At 35.6% G+C, this 25180-nt stretch overlaps 1 protein-coding gene across 1 annotated transcript in view; it reads right to left on the reverse strand.

Annotated features, from left to right (window-relative positions):
• LOC149786595 (alpha-mannosidase 2C1-like) overlaps window positions 1-25180 on the reverse strand; it is a 77854-nt gene that overhangs the window by 15638 nt on the left and 37036 nt on the right. The window contains 8 exon segments of the mRNA XM_089977095.1: window positions 1463-1557; window positions 3897-3976; window positions 5193-5390; window positions 6438-6468; window positions 7220-7408; window positions 13896-14022; window positions 19488-19541; window positions 22596-22687. Coding sequence (XP_089833221.1) covers window positions 1463-1557; window positions 3897-3976; window positions 5193-5390; window positions 6438-6468; window positions 7220-7408; window positions 13896-14022; window positions 19488-19541; window positions 22596-22687 — 866 coding nt within the window.

Raw genomic sequence — 25180 nt, forward strand, 5'->3', positions numbered from 1 at the left:
ATCTATGAATAACATTAGTAGCTATTTATCAATGAATAACATTAGTAGATATTTATCCATAATTAACATTAGTAGCTATTTATCAATAAATAACATTAGTAGCTATTTAACGATAATTAACATTAGTAACTATTTATCCATGAATAACATTAGTAGCTATTTATCTATGAATAACATTAGTAGCTATTTATCTATGAATAACATTAGTAGCTATTTTTTCATGAATAACATTAGTAGATATTTATCTATGAATAGCATTAGTAGTTATTTATCCATAGACAACATTAGTAGCTATTTATTCATGAATAACATTAGTAGATATTTATCTATGAATAGCATTAGTAGTTATTTATCCATAAATAACATTAGTAGCTATTTATCTGTGAATAGTATTAGTAGTTATTTATCCAAAAATAACATTAGTAGCTATTTATTCATGAATAACATTAGTAGATATTTATCTATGAATAACATTAGTAGTTATTTATCCATAAATAACATTAGTAGCAATTTATCCATGAAAATATCAATCATGACATAGGGATCTTGAAGGCATTACTCAACAATGCGGCAGAAAAATCTACTTTGCTAACCTTAATTTTCTTATCTCAGTCTGGTTGTCTCAGACATGTCATCTCAGTCATGGTGTCCACGCAATAGGAAATATTTTTAAAAGGAGAAACGCTTGTTGCTTTCTGATGTGCCTAACTAAATTGATGCTGACCAGATTGCAGAAGTGCATGGTTATTTTAACTTAATTGGAAAATATAGGGCAAGAAAAATAATCTATGTTAGTGTTTGTACCAAGTCAAGGAAATCACAGTTGTCAGGAGACAAATAAACTGAGATTTCTTTGTCTCAGTGCATACCCCAAAATAGATTATCTGCATTTATTCTCAGACACTAACCCATACTGAAAGGACTGGAAAGCAAAAACCATATCTGCTTCAACTATCAGTTGTTTCTTCATTTCAACCTGTTTGATTGGAAAATGCATAGAAGTGGGGGCTCCGAGTGGCCGAGTGATCTAAAGCACTCACCGTTCCAGATCACTGCCATCTCACCTCTGTCTGCATGGCTTCGAGTCCAAGGCTCAGCTAGCATGGGTAAGTAGGAAAGCCTGCCAATAGCTTCTTGTGGGTCGGTGGTTCTTCCCTGGGTTTTCCAGGGTTCTTCCTCCACCAGTTATACTGGCCACAATGTATAGCTCATCTTGTGCTGAAAAATGGCATTAAACCTAGGGCAACAACAGCAACATAAAAGTGAATGACAGTATAATCATGTATAGAGATATATACACCACCACTCAAACTTTTCTCATGTTATTTTATTTAAATGACTATTTCACAAAATTAAGTATCCATGAATGTATTTTTCAACCAAACTAAGAAATCTGGCAACCATTAATGTATCTTGATTAACGGTACTAACAACACTAAAATATTTTAAAAGACAGCCTTACCTTTCCTGTCCTTGAAGAGACATCCTGATCACTCTGCCCATCTTGTCAATGACAGCCATAACTTTGTTGTTTTCCAGTTTAATTAGATCTCCTTCCTAGATAAAAAAAATAATACATGTTTAAATATTAAAAGTAAATGCCTTTTGAGGAATTCTAGTGTTATCCATTCCAAATTCATTTTGCCATTTTCTGTTTTTAATTCAGAAATCATTACTATGTAAATTTTGGTATGATACTGACATTACAATTGCATTATAAAAATAAGCCCGAATGTAATCAGTGGTCACATTAGCTCACCTCTACTTTGGCAGCCAATGTGATCATTATTTATCATGCAGAAAATAAATTCTAACTGAAGCAATGAGGTTACTGTTATGCATCAGAAATGGAGCCAAAATACATACCTGGATTTTAAACTCAAAACCACAAATTCAATCCTAAAAGTATTTATGAGTTATTAGCATACTAAATCATTTTCTTTCTTATGTAATAAGTTTATTCATTCCCAACAGACTCTTCCAGTGGGCTGAGTTGTTAGCGGGACCATCCACCTCAGATGCAGGAGTTTCTGGATTCGAACCCCAGCAAGTCATATCAAAGACTTATAAAAAGGGTACTGCCACACTGCAGACATGTTAGTGATATGACTGAAATTTTTTCAAAGCTACATTAAAACCCCAAGTCACACACACACAAACACAGAGACACACAAACACACACATTCCCAATAACTTATTTAAACTATGAGTTTACTTAAGACTATGTGTTATCTTGTCATAATTTTATTTTACATATTTTCATCAGCTTAAAATTGCAGACAATTTAATTTCTAAGGTGTATAATTGTACTGAATTATATAACTTGCATTGACATTACCATATCCTGTATTCTAAAATTATATGATTTCAAGTTTTAAATGTTTATTTGTGGGCAAAAGACTCCACACTATACAAAACCTGTGATTCTCAATAAACCTGATCATAGGTTACCTCCCTTGCTTTAATACTTTGCCTTCATGGTTACCAAATAGATTAAAAATAACCTAGCAATAATAACAAATTAGTAAGCAATGTTGAAAAACTCATTCATTATCTAAGATCTTGATGATACAATCATATATATCAAGTTTGATACAAATCGGATATGAAATATTGATTCTAGTGTGGGTAACAAATTTTCAGTGAAATCATAAACAGTCCAGTGAATCAACTTTTTGTACATTGTTGTGGGTAAATGCGATGTTGATGCTGTGAAAGCTGTTTAATCTCTTAAATTCTACAGTTCTGTATAGGGTACTCTTTCTAGTGATAAAACTAAAACTTTGGACTAAGTCAAATAGAAGAAATATGACCCATAGACACTTTAAATTCCCCTCTAACAGCTAACTGCATATATCCAGATCTGCCATAGTATAATGCATTGGCTGATATGGGGTTATACAGTCGGCTGGGAGTAATCAGCAAAACAAGCAAAACAGACACTGACCTGGTGTCACATCATGCAATTGCAGATCAGGGTCTATGATGTTTGCAGTTGGAGTTTGGACTTTTAAGTGTGTATATACATTACCTTTAAACTTTAAGAAAATTGTATTTGGCTTTGTATTCCAATTCAGCAAGGTAAAAGTAAACTTTTATTTATAAGACTCTAGCCAGTCTAGCCTCTAAATAAAATATCAACTGGAGCAATAAATCTCACTGCAAACCTGAGCTCATTAATATGTGGAAACCATTATCAAGTGAAGTCAACCCAGTCTCAATAGGTGCAATACTTATCTCCAATGTAAGCAATCTATAATTTGTGTGGCATTGACTTGGTGGAAAGAGTGAGATGAAAACCAGTACCCCCACCCCACCGCTTGAAAACAATTGCTCTTTTCTCTTGTTACTCTGATGCAAAATGATAAAATAATGTACACAGCATGGCATACTTTGGTATTTGGCCTCCAAGACACATTAGAACCCAATATTACATTATATAAAAAAGAAATTATACCATCATATCTCGATTTTACATCATTTTCAAATTGATTCAGTTTCATCCACATAGTTATAATTGCAGAATGGAAGGGAGAACCAGCCCAAAAGTATTCACCCTGCCTGTTTATTATCCATAAAAGAAACTTAATATAAAACTGAAAGTAACCATAGCTTAATTAAACTAGGGTGTGGATGGATGAACAGTGAGACCTGCACATGGTCACCATGGTGATCACAATGTTAATCTTCTGCCAAGGTGTTCTCAATAATAATTGCCACGGTTCCTAATTTGAAAGCACATTCATTACAAGACACCATGGACAGGATGAGTTAATATGAAAACAAATATCAAAATCAAGCAAACAAACACACCAGAAATTGACTGGATCTGATTGGATGAGGAAAGCTTATTAACAATTAAACAGCAAAATTAAATTTAAAGAAACAAGACAAACCAGTATGGATGCCGTGACTGGTGCAGGACTGTACTCTGATGAGAGAATCTGGTATCCATAACTGGGTACCCTGACAAAAGCTGGAATATAATCAAATTTCATGTCAATGTCAAGATCAATATCCTTCTTAAAAAAGAAGTTAAAGTCTACACATTCACTAAATTTCATATCAAAACTTAGGTATAACTTTAATAAGGATGGCAAATACATGATCAAATAGCACAACAATTACAATTCTGGATATCTTATATCCACAATTACATTTTATTGATCACATTCTCTAGATAGGATAATTGATTTTATAATGTCAAACCAATCTGAACAGTACATTCAAAATGATGGGAAAATGACTATCTAAACAGTACATTCAAAATGATGGGAAAATGACTATCTGAAAAGAATATTCAAAATGATCAGAAATGCACACATGCATGTGCTATAAATCTAAAATACATGTACTGTTCTTTGATTTAGTTTCTTTCCTTTAAATCTAAACATTTTGCATTATAATTATATTGAACAGCATCATAAAATCACTATGAATCAGGTATCATACTAAGACATAACCCCAATCAACTTTAAACATCACAGTCACTGAGTGATGAAAAGTCTTTGCAATAAGGTGATACAAAGAATCTTAAAATTATTTCCTACAAAGCGAAATATATGGATCTCATTGAATAATACAATGTGACACTCACTACATGCATATATATGGCATACATACTGAACTAAAATTTCATATATCACTGACATCACTTTCCTACATTATGAACATTTATATGTGATCCTCTCTCTCAGCATAACTGCTATGGTGGCCTAGTGGTTAGAGCACCTGCCTCAGATGTGGGAGGTTGCAGGTTTGAACTCCAGCCAAGTCATACCAAAGACTTATAAAAATGGTACTAACAGCTGCCTCACTAGGCACTCGGCATTAAAAGGTTAGTGTTAGGAATGGTCAGCCTGGTGTCAGTATAATGTGACTGGGTAGGACATCATGCTATATGTCTGCAGCATGATGATCCAGTACTAGATATCACAATAAACTGCAATGCTGCAGACATCGTAGTGATATGATTGAAAATGTTTTAAAGCTATGTTAAAAGTCCAAATCACACACACATGCACTATCTCAGCATTACAGACTTCAGAATAGGGTTAACAGTGTTAAATATATCTATAACTTCTAGTTGTGTACAGAGAACAAAATCAAGGGGTAAATGCACTTATTTCAGGGACTACTAAGATTTTGCTTACTGACCTACTGACCCAGATTTAGCACATGATGATACTGACCTAGAGCATTCCCTTCACTGTCCACCTGAGTGTTTTTCTTTTTCTCACTCTCCAGGACACAAACTACTTCTGCCCTTTCCCATCCAAGACTGTTGAAAACACTGGTCACTGCCCCAGTATCTGCAGCTTTCTCCTCCAAGCTGCCAATAAGGGCATTCTGAGCCTGACTCACCAATCTTCCTGCAGTTTCTGTGATATCTATAATTGAAAAAAAGGAAAGAATGGCTCATACCCCATTGCATTTTGTGTCCTCCTGTTACTAAGGCAACACAAGTTACAATCAGAGAGTGAATAACTACTGTTTCAAAATAATTTAAAACTTTAAAATGTTCTTAGATCAACCCTTCCTCATGAGGGAGAGAGACTGAGAATGCCCACGAGTTGAATTGAGTTGTTGGGAATCTGGTCATGACTTTACCATTTCTTTTTTTATTACTAGATAACTAATCCATATACTCCAAGATTGTGAATTAATGTTAGTAGTTGCAGTCAAAGATTAGACACTGACATCCAAATGTTAATTAAGTACAATCAGCCCAATCTTGACTCGATAGCACAAAGCAAAATCTAGTTAGCAATATCTGCAAAGCTAATCACTTTACCAAGAGACCCAGGAAGAAAAAAAGCCACTACAACCAAAAGGAAATGTCCACAACAAGATAACAGATTAAATGATATTGCAAAACATCAAAAATTTATCACAATATAACCCTCCCCCCACCCACCCCGGCAGATGAATATACATAAAGTCATGCAGATGTTTTAGATACTAACTATCCTGACTTTGCTGAATACTAAGGTAAACAAGTAAACTCAGCACAAAAAAAATTTCCCTGTTTATACCATGGTAAGTTTGTCATTTCTTAACTGAATCAAAAGGCTGTGAAACTATTGATAGAAGGGAGAGCAAGATGGAAAACTTTAAATATTCATCCATAACCTTGACCTTGAAATCAATATCCCCCAATGTGATGATGTGTAAGTAAATGTATACATAATTTCAACCCTAAATCTCAACGAGCTTTAAAATTGTACAGCAGGATAGGAAATTGAAAATATCCAGTTGCGACCTTAACCTTTGAACAGAGCCACCCTGTAATGATAATGTACAAGTTTCATTCATAGTCATAGAATGAAAATGAAAGCTGATGGATGTATGGATGAATGGATGGAAATGAGGATAGCATGTCACATATTTTTCTTCCTAAAGGTACCAGCCAGTTAGTTTATTTCTATTTGTCTTACCTTTGTAGTATGTATGAACATCATCATAAACCTAGAAATAGAAAAAAGGAAACTTTCAATTGCCATGGTAACCAATATTGTGTGATATCGTTCTTTTTCCAAAACACTCAATTAAAAACAAACGAAAAGTGTGTTTCTTCAAAGAGTGAATTAGAATTATAAGTAATATACATGATATCCCACTTTTGAGGCACAAGTTAGTAAGCAATGTTGAAAAAACTATGCAATATAAGTCACATTCACCATTTACATTGCAATTTGAGCATGGATGCAACTTTTAAGTAGTGGTGAAGTAGCCTAAAAAGTAGGACATTGTGACCCACTTTAGCTTGTGGCTCTTCTTGATTCTATGATGTAACCATATTGCAGATCTGATCTTCAAAGATGTACTGAAATATACACATAGGTCTAAAATTCCATCAAATACCTAACATTTCAATGGGGATGGTATAACTGATGGCCAGTGGGTGGGGGTATAAATATATCCCAATAACACAGATTTAAGTTATAAAATTACAAACAGTGAAAAAAAACATTCTAAACCTGTAATTGTAAAACACTGAATAACACAGTATTATAGAGAAACAAAGAATCCATGAGAAAGGCTTATAAATGATAAGTGAATAACAGAGTCTGTTGGATAAATAAACTGGTTCGAAAGGGCCTGATCCTCTCATTTTAAACCTTTATCCATTTTTCGGTAAAATGACCTTGACTTCATAGAAACACACAATATAGTCAATACCAAAAACACTTACTACATTTAAGCATTTAAGCCTTACCATTCCAATTGAAGTTCCTGGTAGTACATCATGAAACTGATTCAGGAGCAACAATTTCCACAGACGAGTCAGTTCTGCAGCTGGATACTTATATTCATTTTTATTGGCTGTCATCTTCAAGGCTGCCATTGTAGCATAAAACTCGACATTGTGTAGCAGAAATTCACTCTTTCTATTGCTCTTCTTCACCTATGAATCAACATAAGAAAATGATGTGTACCTCTGCAAAGCTGCAATACAAATTATTAAAGTTCAAGAAAAAGCAATATTTACATCTATCAGTTAATAATTTCTAATATTTTTCTACAATATCACTGAGACATTTTGCAAAATGGATACAGCCAATTAATCCTGATAAACACTGTCCAAATAAACACTGTCCAAATATTTTTGTGAATAAGTTTGTATGTGTAATCTGATAGAAATGAGCCAGTGATAAAGTTTGGTCAGGACAAATACTAGAAACTTCTCAAAAATGTTGCATCTTAATAGAACAAATCTTCCAGTGCTGCTCAGTCAGATATATGGCATTTTGCATATCTTATTTTTAAAAATAATTCAAGTCAGTCCATTCACATAACTTGCTGCCATTGATACTCTTGTTATATGTACAACAAACATTCTTAGCATTTCTTAGATCACTGCTGGATTATATTGATGGCAGTCCACATAATCAATGATCTTACCAGTTCGGAGATAATGTACTCTTACTTGATCAGGTTTCCTGAATTTCCCTCCAAATGGAATATGTCCTTTTCAGTGTATGCATTGGAATGCAGCAATGACAGTATGATTTTACTGAAGAACAGCGGAACTGCTAAAAACTTATACTGTCTGGGACGAATTCTAATGTTGTTTTAATGTCAGTAAGATTCTTCACATGACTACATCATACCATCACAGCCTTTTGACTTTATTAATATCATTATCATCGCCATCACCACTTTTTATCCCTTTGCTTCCCATATAAAAATAAAACCCAGTATTATCTTTGCCAGTAATATCATGTTAATGACATCACAGCCATGCTCCCCATAAAAATGCACATAAACTCTAAGGCAACGTCACCTTGAAGAAACCAAATTTTTCAAGCAAAATATGTTTTTTCAATAATACTTACCCGATCGCAATACCTTATGAGAACTAATGCTACCTCGCAAATCCAGCCATCTTAACCATGGTGGTAGTAGGATAGAGTGATCTCCCTTGATACCGGGATTGGTGCTGAATCCCTTCAAATCATCAGCTACTACTGGAACTTAAGGCATGATCTCTACATGGGTGTAATTGTAGGGAGGCTGGGAGGGTGTATGTGTATGTGATCATTAGATAAATATTATTGAAGAAACATATTTTACTTTTAAAGAAATGGTTTCTTCTTCAAATATGTTATCCAGTCATAATGCCTCAGGAGAAATGGTAAATTTGTGGAAGGAGATATATTTCCTTACTTTAGAGAGACCATCTCCAGTCCCTGAAGGTATGTGTGACAGCTAGTAAAACAAACTGTAAAATAGTTGTTGTTGTTGTTGTTGTTGTTATAGGGTTTAATGCCATTATTCAGCACAAGATAGGCTATACATGGCAGCCAGTATTAATGGTGGAGGAAGAACCTGGGAAAACCCCAGAAAGAACCACCACCCCACAAGAAGCTACCAGCAAGCTTTCTCACATGTCTACACTGGCTGAACCCGAGACTCGAGCCTACACAGACAGAGGTGAGATGGTAGTGATCCATGATGGAGAGTGCTAAATTAGACCCCCAACTGTAAAATAGACTCTTTATGTCAGAGAATGGCTTTGAAAGGGAAAGCTGTTAAATGACTCAAAAAGAGAACCTTTTGTTAGTTATTGGTTCATTCAAGTTGAGTCATTTAGAATGAAAGATCTCTGAGATAAAAACTGTAGAAGTGTACTTGGATCTCCACCACACAGCAAGGATAAAAGAACAGTTTAAGTACAGTTTCGTTCTTATGTAATATTCGTGGTGACTGTTCTAATTTCATGAGATGAGATACGAAACATATTTTTGGTATAGAGTTATTTCCATTATGTGGAAAGTATAGCCCACATTATCCAGGACAAAGGTACATGCATTTATATATTGTCCTCTCCTCTTGGAGGGCAATAAGAGGCATAATCTCTCTTGATGCAGTGGCACAGTCTTCCTTAAGTGCCACATGAGATCTTGCACCTAGATGAAGTGTCCAGAGTAGACAGGAATTATTATTATAGTTTGATAGCCTATGAACAGTAGTCTGTTCTTGGCAATAAAATAAGGGGGCATCATGAGTGATACTGACCCATCTTGTCAGACCTGCATGTAGAAGGGTCCACCTAAAAGACATGTATATACTGATTCTGCCTGCCATTCACCAATGCCTTAAGGAGGCAGGACTTACATGAGAGGTGAAACAATGAAGCTCTTGAATACCATGCAGATGGTGTCTTGTTCAGCAAGGTTAGGACCCATAATAGATTCCACTTTGGCAAGAATCCAACTTCAGTGGACAAGTGTCATCCAAAATGAACAGAAGATCAAATAGGTCTCTGGTTTGTGTGATATAATCTCTTCCATGATAATGTAGTATGCCAGTGATCATGGAATGGTAGGCTTTAAATGTGATTGGTGCTAAATGTTCCTCGTCGAAGAGCCATAGGAAGTTAGCTATTGAGATATGGATATCTGCAGTGGTAAAATGTGCTTTTGTGTGCATCATTGTGAGAATATTGCCTTGTTAAGCCTTCAAGAGGGGAGAGGATCTCACTTGAGAGATTCTCCACCACTTATCAAAACTGTTCTAAAGGGCAAGTTTTAATAAGATCCAGACATGCAGGTTCAGGAACTCCTGGCTGGGATTAAGCACCTACCATCATGATTGACTAAAGCTGATGAGAGAATATCTCAATTCCTGGCAATTCTTGTTTATGATTCATGAGGTTGATCCAAGATTGCACGTTTGAGTGGAGTCATCAAGACAAGGAGACACTCTGATTTTTTTGCATCACACATTACCTTTAGAATATGAGGTTTTGGAGGAAAAGTGTATATATTTCACCTTTTTAATCAATATAAAGAGCATTGATCATCCAGGCCTAATGGATCCTGGACTGTTGAGACAAAGGTTGCAGTTTTGGCATTTCACAATAGGTCCATCAGAAAGTCTATCTCATCAGGCACCTGTTTGATGAAAATCAAAAGATGAGGAGATCATTCCATTTGTATTAGTTGGTTATTGAGGGAAAACGAAAATCTCAAACAAGAATACAAAGGTCTTGGTACTTGGTTCCACCATGCCGTTCGAGATAAGTCACCAATGTGGAGTTGTCGTACAGAATGAGAACTACATTCCCATGTAAGTTCTCCAGCCACAAGCAAAAAGGATTCTGAACTGTTTTCATCTCCAGAATGTTGATATGTATATAATGATCCTGAGGGGGCCACACTCCACTGTCGCCCAGAAATGGTAGGAGACTTGCTCCCCACAGGTCTATATGTTCCCATCCATACAGATTAAGATTGCCAAAGGATGTACTTGCAGAGATATCTCCAGCATGAGTCCAGTAAACTTTCCCTACCTTTGAAATGGAACCACATATTGACAGATTGTGATAGTTAGTACAGTGGTCAAAGATTCAATCCCAATTTAGGCCATGTAATCATCGTAATGGATGCCCCAGACAGAGGCCTTTCACAAAGACATCCATTGCTGCATTAAGCCAACCCAACAAGGGAAGGAATCCTCTAGAGGGTAGAATGTTAAGTATAGGCAAGGAATCCATAATTGTACTAATTTTCAAGGGATGTTGAGTTCTAGACCTAGAGGACTGGAATCTTGAAATTGTACAAGGTCAACAATGTCCTTGTTGATGAGGAGAAGGATGGTAACAATTTATAGCATATATTGCATGAAGATACACCTAGCCTGCTGATTTGTAGCATGAAAATTTTTGTAGGTGAAACACAGGACATTCTGTGAGTATGACATTAAGTCACACCTCTTGCAATTCCACAGTAATTGCATAATCTCCAACATGAATGGGGGGCCCCAAGTGGCCGAAAGCGCTCACCATTCTGGATCACTGCCATCTCACCTCTGTCTGCGTGGGTTCGAGTCCATTGCTCGGCTAGTGTGGGTACATGGGAAAGCCTGCCAGTAGCTTCTCGTGGGTCAGTGGTTCTTTGCTGGGTTTTTCGGGGTTCTTCCTCCACCAGTTATACTGGCCACCATGTATAGCCTATCTTGTGCTGAAAAATGGCGTTAAACCCTAGAACAACAACAACAACCAACATGAATGGTATTTGAAACCCGTTGTTGCACTCCTTATAATTATACTTGCGAAGTGAACAATAAATAATCAATTCTAGTAACAAGTTACCTGCAGAAAGGCCAATTTTTACTGCCTACACAGGTAAAATAACTAAAGTTCCACCTGTACTAACTACATGTATGAAGTGGACACTATGATAAAACCATGCATAGAAAACTTACCTGTATATATCTGACCACAGTGGAAGCTATGCAATTCTATTGTACACAAAAACCTGCACAAAAAATGGAACTGAAGCATCATTATTGATATTAAATAAGAAAACTGTAAAATATCCATTGAGAGACAATGTTACCTGGGATTAAATGTTACCTGTATATGACTATAAAGTGGAGGCTAAGACAAGATCATACAAAAAAACCTACATGTATGTATCCAGACCTAGCTGAAATTATACAGCAATTAAATGAGTTTTCTATATCATGCATCAGACCTGCACTTCCTAATACAGTTTTAGCAAAGTTAGGGGATGCCATTACAACCACAGTGCAGGATTTTTAAGGTATACACTTACTTTGTATGCAATGACAAATTCAGATATGCACCTAAAATGAGCCCCTGGCTTAATATCCCCCCCCCCCCCGATCCATGGGTGTTACATATTGGGAAGTGGGGTGGACAAGGCTCTGCAGTATGAAGCATAGGGATACAAAACAGATCTACGACTTCATGTCTAATATTTCATGAGGTCAGGGAAGGTCTGTCTAACCATTCTTACATTTCTATGGGTGTATGAATATGTTTTCTACTGTAGAATACAGATGCAAAATAACTCCATCCTACCTTAAACATGACCGTTTTCCCAACTCATGAACTAATTTGACCTTCTTCTACATGCATAGTGCACACAAAGTAGAAAAACTTCTCAATCTCATTCATCACTTGAAGACTCTTTCACAATAATCAAGACAGCATTGTCAAACACACTTATATAGTTAAGTGACCTGCAAACAGGCCGTTTTGCAATGAAGTTCAATTTACAAGTAAAAAAGCCCTTATTGTAATATGATTATTTTCTAAACATATATATTCATTACTGGTTATTCAATACCAAATCAAACTTGAATCAAGGATGATCCATCTTTATTAATCTTGTGTTTAAGACTTTTTTGACTCAAACACATTTGTATCATTGTTCAAGCATTCATCAATTGAAAATTTGGATGCTGTGTATTGCCATTACCATAGCCATTTCAACCACATTTGTTTGACATGATTCAGAGTTTACACTGGATTTTCCAGTGTGATTCTCCATCATGACGTAAGGGAATTTTCCAGTTTGATTTTCCATCATAAGGTAAGGGAATTTTCCAGTGTGATTCTCCATCATAAGGTAAGGGAATTTTCTAGCATGATTCTCCATTGTAAGGTAAGGGAATTTTCCAGTGTGATTCTCCATCGTAAGGTAAGGGAATTTTCTAGCATGATTCTCCATCGTAAGGTAAGAGAATTTTAAATTGTGATTCTCCATCGTAAGGTAAGGGAATTTTCTAATGTGATTCTCCATCGTAAGGTAAGGGAATTTTCTAGCGTGATTCTCCATCGTAAGGTAAGGGAATTTTCCAGTGTGATTCTCCATTGTAAGGTAAGGGAATTTTCTAGTGTGATTCTCCATCGTAAGGTAAGGGAATTTTCCAGTGTGATTCTCCATCATAAGGTAAGGGAATTTTCCAATGTGATTCTCCATCATAAGGTAAGGGAATTTTCCAGTGTGATTCTCCATCATAAGGTAAGGGAATTTTCCAGTGTGATTCTCCATCATAAGGTAAGGGAATTGTCTGTGAGTGTTTTGCTGTTTGAAAGTCACATCAGTATTTAAAGATAGGCCTTTTGATCTTCACAGTAATGTTTTGTTCAGAAATGGATGAAAAAGAATTCTTTATTACACTTCAGTGTAGGATAGGAAATTTCCACCTGAGGGATCAAACTTTGCATCAGATAATTGGCAAAGCTTCTTGTCCGACACATAATTCTGACCCATGGGTTGTATTTTCCTACCTACACTTATGTATAATAAGGATTCTACTACTCTTTATTGTGATGGCTAAAACTGTGTGAGGAAATAGTGTGAAAACTAGTACAGTACTATTTCGATTTCAAACATTCACTAAATGCAGCCAATTACAAACCTAAATGTGAGAAATACAATTTAAAAGCATGGTCACCAATAATAATGACAACAATAAAAATGACATCAGAGACTGGCACAATGGCACATGCATATATCCTGTTAACAAAATAAAAATGACAAACTTTTGCAGGTGTAATGTTTATTCTGACTGATACAGGGTCTTACCATAAGCTCATGTGGATATACAGACAAGAGTACTAAAAAATGATGAACCTTAGCTTGTGTAGTGTATGTCCCATTGTGTAGTTCTAGGAATAGCTCGCCAGTCCAGCGACACAACTTGTGTCCATCCTCCGTCCCCACTTTAGAGAAGAACTCATCAGGGGAGCTCATCTTGACCCTGAAAATGTCAAAAATGCCATCTTATTTCTTTAACATATATTTAGAAAATAATATCCAGGAGAATAAAATTGGACTGATTCAATGAACAAATTTTAACTTTGTGATGTATAAAGTTATGTCAAATCTCAAACAGTTTTGTGTACTGTTTTTGGGAAAGAAAAACAACTTTAGTTTTCAAACTGCAAGTAGGTACCAGAATTTGATTAAATGTTCTACAGACTTTTACTGGTGGAGTCAAACACAATAAAGCCATGCTAATATCTCCTGCAGGAATTCAAGAAATTTGTTTAGTTAGAAGGATGGTCTTTATTACACTGTTTGGCTTTCAATATCCTGTATAAAAAGAAACATGCATATAGTGTACATGTATGTATGATAGAAGATAGATGCATACATATACACATACATAATATATACATACCAGAAGCTGGTAATTTTGCTAGTGCAACAAAAACATAATGCAGAATAAACATGATTGAAATGCACAATTATTTCTGATGGAATGCAGAATGAGTGCAAATCACAAACAGAATGAATTTAAATGTAATGATAAATATATTTTTTTAAAGGGATAATGAATATACACAATGCAGAATGCAAAACAGTGAATCATAAATGACAATGGAATGCCAGATAACATTCTCAGTAAACTATCTTTCTCTGAGAATATATGCTTGATCACATCAATGTTAAGAAAATAAGCTAATTGCAAGCTCCCGAATGCAGCCTTCACAAAAGGACGATCTTCAACTTTTGTGTCTATTCATATAGGTAGAAGGCACTAACTCTTGCCCATTACCAAACTTATTACTAAATATAAGCTTAATAATCAAAGAGGATGCTGCGATGGCATTATTCAAAGGAAGAAAGCCTAAATTCTGTATATTAAAGATAACCCACTCTCCTAACATGAAAGCAGCATAAGTCGATGTTCACATGATCCATAATAACTATACTCTGTTTAGAATATTCATACAATCTTCTTATTGACATGGTGAATCCAGAGATAGCATTAAACTGTATGCATCAGGAAGCTGTACTGACGTAACTGCATCTGGTGGTCATCTTGGCAGTAGCCACATGACCCACCTGATTTAAATATTGCTTTTCAAAGCAAAATCCCTGAGACGTTTGAGACTTAAGAGATACCAGGCACATAACCACTTCAGCCATGATGATAGGCCTTGAAGGGGTGGCATTTTCCTTCCCTGACATTCATCAGGAGAAAGAGTCTTTTTCTTGTTCCATGACATTTCTCTGCGTCAAGTAATGCTTGATGGCAAAGACAGGATCTTGCATGTTCTCTTCTTTTGGTTTATATATCAAAGAGAGTGTATAATGACTGTCTCATAGCCCACTAATGGCATCCTATTCTCGGCTACAAATCTTGGTTGCATTATAATGATCATGGAAACATCCATTAGCAACTGGATAGTTCTTGTCCACTGAAAGGGCACATAAGTTGCTCACCCTGTATGCTAGAACTAAAGCTATGACAGGAAATATGTTTTGTAGGATAGTAGCTTAACAGTCAGGTTCTCTCTAATGGCTTAAATATATTTGAATTTAGTCATATCAAAAGCAATGAAAGATTTCATTTCAGAAACAAGGTGGGGGAATTTGTTTTCTACTCAAGGAAAATCAGCTTGTAGGTCTGATAAATCGTTATCATCACTGATATCCCTTATGCCAATAAATCTGAAAGCGTCTGATATCATGAAGCAGTATCATTTGATGGTAATTAAGGCCAAAACTCTTTCTTTATGTAAAGTCAGCCAGTCGCGGGATTGAGGCATTCAAAGTGACTGTGTTGTTCAAAATGGAGTGCCTCTTGCTCACATGATTTTCTCCATAATAATAGGTTTACATTTATTGCTTCGCAAGGCTTCTCTGACAAATCCATTTGTGATTAAGAAATTGGTCCTGATAGGGTTGGAATACCTGTGCCCGCATTTGTCGGAAAAAACAATCTGGAATCATCTTTGGTAGATCTATCACAAAATCAAGTATATTGCTTAGCCAAGACTTGTCATATCTGAGAAGAGCTATGATAATCAATTTACAGTTCTGATCCCTAAACTTCTGTATTATTTAGGTACTAAGACCATAAGTGGGTAGGCACAGGCCCAAGAACCCATTGCAACTGACACAAAGTGCATCCCTGTCCCAAACCTTTTCTGAGTTCAGTAACTGGTACGAAAAAGGTATGCAGTTTGTGATTTCACCTTGTCACCTCAAAGTATACAAATCAAATAAATGACCAATTGAGCATTTCCAGGAATGTGTCCGATTTGAACAATGACATTGAGTAAGGAGCACCAATACAAAACTTACAAACTAGGATGTACAGGTCAGATGATTTGTTCTCTCATCTGAGGTTTTATGTCGCCACCACCAAACTGTTCAACATGATTGTGACTAATTTGTCAAAGAGGTGGTCCTTTTAGAAATGAATGCTATTGATCAGAGCACTCATTTATAGAAATATGATGTGAAAATGCATTTCCTGGGTTGCTTCCACATCTGTAAATGCTGGCATCTGTATATATTGGTTGGGGCTTTTATAGAGGAACTCCTGTCATAAGCCAACCATGGTTGTACCACTAACACTGTAATGATACTGCCTCAGTCATGATCCTGTCCTTTTGATCTGGTGGTCAGAAATAGGTGCACCATTGAACTTTCAAGGTCATCTGTTAGGGGTGCAGAAAAGACAGCCCATCAGAAAAGATGGCCCATCAGAAAAGACAGCCTATCAGAAATGACAGCCCATCAGACTCAAATTTTCTACCGCATGGAATAACCTGAGGAGTTGCAAAACTCTCTCACTATAATCCACTTCCTGTTACAAATGGACCCTATGAGTTTGACAATCCATACTATGAGACTGAGATTGGTGATAAGCTCCATACACAGATGGACAAAACCTATGATGGATGGAGGTTGGACTTTTCTCAGTTCATCAGAAAACTAAGATGACTTGTTCCTGCCCTTGACAAGAATATAACTTTTCTGGAGGTTTTCACCCAAAATATGTTGCCATCACTGTGGATGAAGTCAATGAGAAGAGGGTAAGAGTGCAGTTCATACTCTTTCTATATATCCAATGGCTAATCACAGAATGGATGAGCTCATAACTGGTAACTATTCCCTCCATGTGCAAGCCAAAGGAATGCCTGTGATGCTGGGTGGATAGGAGAATGAAAGTATGTATCGATCAGATCAAAACTGATAGCAAATTCATCCATTCTGATGGAGAATCGGATTCATCTTTGTCTCAATTTTAGATAATGTATTTCATTAGGTGGCTTAGATTGAGATCAGTCAGAGCTTGTCCTTATCTCTTTGTCTCTGATCATTGCTCCTTTGTAGTTGAGACTGATTGGGCTAATATAACTGTTGAGGCTGAATGGAATGTTGAAGGAGCAGTTCCAAAATAGCCTGTCTCCTCACAGTGGTGACCCAAAGCGTGTCATCCACAATGTAAGGTCATGGGAAGCTTAATTGATTTTAGACATAAACTTGTGTCTCACTGCACCAAGTTCAAGTTATCAGGGACATAGAATGATGTGCTGCGCTGTTGATGAGTTTTGCAATTCTAACATTGACTCCCAGTTATCATCATTACCTGATCTTTTGCCAGCAGGAAAATTGCTAATGACCCCAAGTCCAAAGTCAAAAACATGGTAACAATAGTACATACTAGTTTCAATGTAGCATCAAACACAATTATATCAATTCTTTTAGAAAATACGAACATTCATATTTGCATGTATATTAAGACCGGAAGCCAGTTTAAAGGCATCCAAGTAAGTTTCTTACCAGCAAGATGAAAAAAACAATGGTAATTGGCATGCAGACAAGAATAGTTAGAAATGCCTGGATCACATATCATGCTGGATCAGCGGTTTTCAATTTCTTATATTTTTAATGAATGTGGCTGAAGAGACAAGAAGGGACTCTCCTATTCCTTGTCTAAGTCTACCAAAGCCTTGACCTTATAGCTATGAGTGGCAGTAAGGAGGTGTGGATATTCTAAATCTGGCAAAACATAATACATTTCTTCCATTGCAGACTTAAAACTAAACTCAGTTCATTCTATATACAAATCTAAGTAGGTACATCAGATATTCATGCTTATTGCCAAACTCATCGTGTGCAATATCCTGGTCCAGCTCTACTTCAGCATAGGTGCAACATGCTTTGAGGCATGGAAAGAAGTTTTCATTGATCTTGTATATGTCACGGTACCGACCTCATGTGTGTGCACTTGGAACATATGTCTAGCAAGATCTATAAGAGGAATTTGTTGTACCAACGTGGCTGGCCGGCTCACCGGTAAAAAGGTCTGCATGGGTGTCAACCTCATGAACAGTGCTATGGCTGTGTTGCATGCATGGTTAAATGGACGAATATGTCAGTAACATCCCCACAGGTGTCCCGATTCAATAGTCTATAGACCAGGATGTAGAATGGGTTACCAACATAACCAATCTCTAGTCACTTGACACGTTGTATGGATGACTGGACATCTGCATGGAATATTCAACAGCTGGAACAGCATCTTAGAATTACTTTATAATCTAATAAATCACTAATACCCAGTAAAGGAAAAAAATACCATGCCTTGACTTACAGGTCTAAAGGCAATGCTTGGAGATGTGGGAAGACACATGCCCACTTGGATGCCTACAAATTGGTGGGACACTTCCCCATTCTGTCAAACTCATCTGCCAATGTATGAGTTATTATATTTACATATAAGTAGTTCCTGTCAGGAAAGTGTATGATGATGAAAGGATATTACATGTATGACAAACTGAATGACTTTACTGGTAGTGTTAGTGGTAGAAAATCTACTGGAATTAACAGAATGATCTGGAATTATTGGCCATAATTAATTCTTATTAACTGACAGCAGACAGCATGCCATAGGTTATGTGGGATTAAATTCCTTGAAATCAAATCAGCAGTCAGTTCTTTGTTTTATTGTTATAATAGAGAGGTCTTGGTGCTTGTGTGGTCATGAACAATGTTTTGTTTTGTTCATCACACAGGTGGGAACAATCAACTGTTTAAATGTGAACATTTAAATAACCAAACTTTTTTTTCCCATATCTTTTTAAAGCACTAAAATTATGCTGAATATGATATCACATTTCTTTAGCTTTACTTCTGGCCATGATCAGCCATTGTAATTGGGACTGAATATTTTTTTCAAAATTATGTCTTGATTACTCTGTTGTATTCATCACGATGTAGATAAGTTTTTTGTACTATACCCCTATGTGTGAATGACAGAATATCTTCCGAGTTAATTTGTTTTATTGGCTGATGATCCCATTGGAGGAGGATGCTTTCCAGTTGAAAAACCCTTGTAAAATAATAATAATAATTAATAATAATAGTAATAGTAACATTATTATTATTATTATTATTATTATTATTATATGCATACCATACCTTGCTAAACCATCAACATCCTTCATTCTCTTCAGCCTCTCAATCATATCCTCCCTGTACACAGAAAATAATAAAATGCAGTAAGTGAAATAGCTCTGATGGAATTTAAATTGAACAAAATTAGTCTTAACTTAATCTTACAAAACATGGCTGCCTTTCAAAATGCCAGAAGAAAAAAAACATGTGGTTGATTAATAGTTTTAATTATAAATTCCATTCAATACAATTTGTTTCCATTCATGAAGACTTATTAAAGTTATATTTGATAAACACACCTGCTGCAATATTGGCTCATATACTGCATTGGTAATACTGAAAATTAGAAACATTACATTATTTTTAAATATCCAATTCCAATTACTATTCAAGCTTCTTATATGCATACCCTTTTAATTAAACTTGCCAAATGGCAAGCTCAACATTACTGTGCCCACCAAGGCAATTTCAAAGCTAGTAAAACATTATGACTAGCCTATGCATTTCTCATGCAAGATGTCCCCAGCAAATGCAGCCAGCACATGTGAGTTTTGTTACCACATTCATGATGTAAACATATTCCTTTCTTCTGCTTAGTTATTTCAGTAATAAATATCATTACCTGCAACCATATACTTGTAAAATTCAAACTACAGTAGATTTACAAATGATAGGTGTAATGACCTAAGCAACTGGAAGAATGAGGGAGTGAGAAAGAAATTATAAATTTATACATTTACAAATGTGTTTGGCATGAACAATGATTTTTGGCCCTAAATTCATCAAAATTTATACTGAAAATAAATGGATAAATTTCTTTTGAATCTCTATATGTGACATTAACAAAAAAAAGAAACTCCACAAAATTAATTTTAAAAATCTGCAATGGTCTGTACATTTAAAATCAAAGACATAGGTCTACAATATGATTGAAATCAATATATATATCAAGGAGATTGCAGTGAATGTTTATACTAGTGTATTCCTTGGGTCAGTACAACACACATATCATTGCATGCAAATTAGCATGAATTACATGTATTCAATCATTGAGTTGATGACCTATTGTAGTATCATCTCTCAGGACTTTACATTCTTTTCTCAGACAGAAAGCACCGAGAACAAGAGTACTATGAACGTACTATGAACAGCACATTACACATCTAGCCAATGAGTAATAATCCTTTGTCAATAATTGAACCTTTACCCACAATCCATTTCTGTTCCTTTCATCTGTGACCTTGACCATTGACCTTTTAACACCTAAATCAAAAGCCTTCTTCCTTATCCCTAGTGCAAGACATCTGCAATTTGCAATGTTTGGTTGAGGTATGTCTTGTAGAACTAGCGTTAATGTGTGGAAACCATTATTGTTTTTACAGTAATAGTGACCTTTACATTGACCTTTTGACTCCAAAATCAACAGGGCCTTTTTTATACCTAACTATAAATGATGGAGAACTGAAACAGTTGTGTAGGAACCATTTTGCTTCTCTCAGTTATCCTGATCTTGACCTTTTACTTTTTGAGCCAAAGGTCAATTGAGTTTTTCCTAAGTCTAAGTGCAAACCATGGAAAACAAAGCTTGGTAACAAAAGATAGTAGATAACTCAAGTTATTGAACAGAACAATTCTTTTTTTCAGTAAAAATTACCTTGACTTTGACATTTTAATCCTGAAATTTATAGTGATTTTCCAATTACAAGTTATATATTAAATTTGGTAAATGAAGGTGATGGAGAATTAGAGTTATTGTGTAAAAATCATTTCCCTTCTTTCAGTCACTGTGACTTTGACCTTTGAGCTTTTGAGACCAAAATCAATAATATTCTATCTCTCCCCATCTGCATGCCATCCACAAAATTTGAAACTGTAGATTTGGACATCTAAAGTCATTGTGTGAAAACCACATTCATAACTTCGTATTTGCTGGTACTGGTTCTGTTTATTTGGTTTAACACCATTTTTCAGTGAATGATATGTTGTACATGGCAGCCAGTATAGATGGTGGAAGAAGAACCTGTAAAATCACAGCAAGAACTATATACACACACTGACAGACCTTGAGACCCAAGTCCAAATGAACATAGGTGAGATAGCAGTGATCTGTAAAGGCAAGTGTTTTAGACCACTTGGCCACATCCAGGGGCTGGTATTAATGGTAATATTGTAATACATTATTGACTATGTTGTGTTGGGTAAATGGAAGTAAAGTTCCAACATCACACTGGAATATGAATCTTATGCTCTTCCAAGTTACAGCATCTCCCAAATTAGTAACAAGCCGATAGACAACCAACATAACAATAAGCTCAGCCTTATGATGGAAACACAAAATCAGTTCCAAACAAAGGTCAGTTTTACAAAGGAAGAGAAAGTCTGCAAAATTGCAGAATCTACAACAAATCTCTCAACTCCCTGAAAAAATCAATAGCTTGCATAAACTCCACAGGTGTAGTCAACCAGAGGGAAGATATTTTATTTCCATATTAAAGACACAGATTACTAAAAGAAGCCTATGATAAACTGTTATAGTTTGTAGTGCCAAATATGTTACAACAAATTCACTATGTATATAGTGACACAAACATAATACTGTACAATTCTTTTTGGCATGCTGTTATTTACATCAGAACATCTCAGTCTTTTTGGTCACATGATAGGATACAAATGATGCAAAAAAGTGGCCATTTTGGACTGTATTCTATACCATAGATGTTTATAAAGTCCAAATAGCCTCACTGATGTCATAATATCCTGATGTTGTATCATAATAAATAGCAGCATCAGCAATAGTTTGAGGTAACTGAAACCCAAAGGTTTCTTTAAAAATTGTTTCATTAATAATTTGCAGGAATGATCCTAAAACATAAAAGTGCAGGTATTTAATTGATGGCTGAAACATTGAGCGCTGGTTTAAACTCTTAAAATGTTCTTGCACAAAAAGAAAAATGTGCATCTTCCTAGAACCTAACAATCTAAATGTATCATGATCATTACATATCAGTCACTTTCACAGTTTAAATAATTCAACTTGTACCAAAATGAAATTAGAATGTTCTGATTACTGTAATTATATATCTGAAAAAATTAGCTCAATTTCAGACTGTTTACAAAAATAAAATTACATACGAAGGTCCTTGGCCACGATTTCCAAAGCCAAATAAATATAAACTCTTCCCTGATCTTCCTTTATCACGGAAATTCTCCACTGAGTACAGCACCTGAAATAAGCAAAATATCAAACTCAAAGTACAGAAAGACATGTTGTCATTCCTATATTGAAAATAATTATAATCAGAAATGCCACCAAACAAATTGTAACTTGAATGGAGTAATTTGAAAATAAAAAGGTGTCAAATTTTAATAAAAGAGAGTAATCCTTCATTTTGAATCAAGCACATGTGGATATGAATGCTTCACATTTTGACAACCTTTGACTGCTCTGGGACATAATTTTAGGAGAGATATGTCCTCTCTGGCAATATGTGTATGTCTCTGATTCGTGCTTGCATTTAATAGGTGTTCAAAAACTACCCCTGTAATTTGAAAGTTTGATAAACCAGAACTTATTTGTTTGAAAGCAAGTACATGCCCTTCCTCCCTTCCATATAAATTAATGTTAATCTGTGACACTCGTACTTGCTGAAAGAAATATAAAATCTATCAAGTTGAATGAAATGAAAATACATTAGGGTTAGGAGTGTGACAGTATTTTCATTTAGTGAAGTATGTTTCCTTGAGAATACTTAATGTTTCATAGTAATGTTGGAATATAAGCTGGAACCAGTAAAATAAAAAGTTCAAGCTGAGCGATGTATGCACATCAATGAGAATACCTAATCATTTTCAGGGAGGTGTGGGAGAGTTGACAAGTTTTGTAATTGGTTAAAGTTTCTCAGAGAGACATTAAGATTTGTTTTCTCCTTCAAATACATTCCCTCATCACATTACCAGTAGGACAATACATAACGCCATGAGAAAGAGCAATGAGCATCCATCTTTTCAAAGAAAGAATATATATTTTTCCTTTGAAGGATGGAACACTAAACCTATGCCCATAATGAAGTTGTGCTGCAACCACTGGATCACCAGATTTTTCATCTCTATGATCTTACATCGCAGAAACAGACGCTCCGGAAGCTTCACTTTTCATACCTCAAGACAGCTTGTTTGATATGTTGAATCAAATTACTGTTTTTGGGACCCATAAAAATTGTCAGAAATGACCCTTCCAGTGGTTTTTAGGATGTTGGACCAAACCTCTTTTGCCCATATTGCACACATGCTACATGTGAATGTCGAATAGCATTTGTACACACCAGGCACATTTGATGGTCATACTCCAAAACTTTAAAATGTCTGCATTTCTTGCATCTGATTACAACGTACTTATAAAAAAGTGATGAAAGTCACAAACAAGTGCATAAAACTATAAAACAAATTCAACAGCTGAACCCATGTTACTGAAATGCCTTAGAAGTACAAAATTTAACAGTATAAAACAATAAAAGGTAAAACACTGAATGTTACAGATTGATATCATATGAAAAATAATGGCCAGCAGAAAAGTGCATACATATGAATAAATTCATTAGTAAAATGTAAACATTGTAAACACAAGGTATATCAATAATTTAAATTTCTATATCACTAAAAATAAACGATGGATGGTCAGAACTAAACATAAATTGCAATGTTTCTTTTGGAGGAACTATTCACAGCTACAATAAAATGTTTATTCTGATTACATCCCGGACATGGATGGCCATGTACAGGAGGGACAGGAATTAATCTCAAAGAGTTATTTCTCTTCATCTAGATAATACATAGATACGAAGATCTTTTCATCTTTCAGGGAGGGCAGGCTTCAGAGGCAGTTCCCCTACTGTCTGCAGAGGAAAATGACCACTATGGAGCTGTCATAAATTACAAGGACTGCTTTCGTGCTCAGGTTCTCTTGTCATGTACAAAAGATGTTCATTATAGTATTCATTTCTAAAAGGTTTTCCTTGCTTAGGTCACACATAAAGGTGATACCAAATGAAATCTGCCACTGCACTTAGCAAACCAAGAAGTTGCAGGAACTCTGTCACTGAAACCCATTTCCTGTTTGAGATTGACTTTGAGAGCTAAAAAATCAATGCAAGTCGTATTCGATGGTGATGAATGAGATTGAAATGGATTGGAAATGATAGGTAGATTTACTAGAAAGACCAGGTGGGTGAAATGTGAGATAAGACTGTCCTTATCAGCATGAAAATAAAACTTACCATGTGTTACTGAAGATTATAATAGAGGTTTGTTAGGCATAATAATAGAGGTATGTGATGCATTATAACAGAGGTATGTGAGGCATTATAATGGAGGTATGTGAGGTGGTCCTGAACAATTAGATAACAGTATTGACTAATTTTAATGTCCATGGGCTGAGATTGAGTCCAAAAGGTGTTGTGGATGTGCTTTTTGCAGTTGAAAGGGTAATGCATTTTTTTTCCCTAAACTTCTAAACATCTTCCCATTGTAGCAGAATCTATTGGAGATAAAACACAAGGTGCTGGATGGGGTAAGGAGATCATAAGGGAATACTGCATTGTTCTGTTCAAGTGATAAGTACAATTTTGTCACTGGTGTCATTGGCATTTCCAAACATCAGGAGCAAGTGAATAAGTGTTTATACTGTCAGACAATTTCTCCATATGTGCAAGTGACTTGCA

Source organism: Sinohyriopsis cumingii, chromosome 12 (genome assembly GCF_028554795.1).
Source record: "Sinohyriopsis cumingii isolate HCF-2022 chromosome 12, ASM2855479v2, whole genome shotgun sequence".
NCBI lineage: Eukaryota > Metazoa > Mollusca > Bivalvia > Unionida > Unionidae > Sinohyriopsis > Sinohyriopsis cumingii.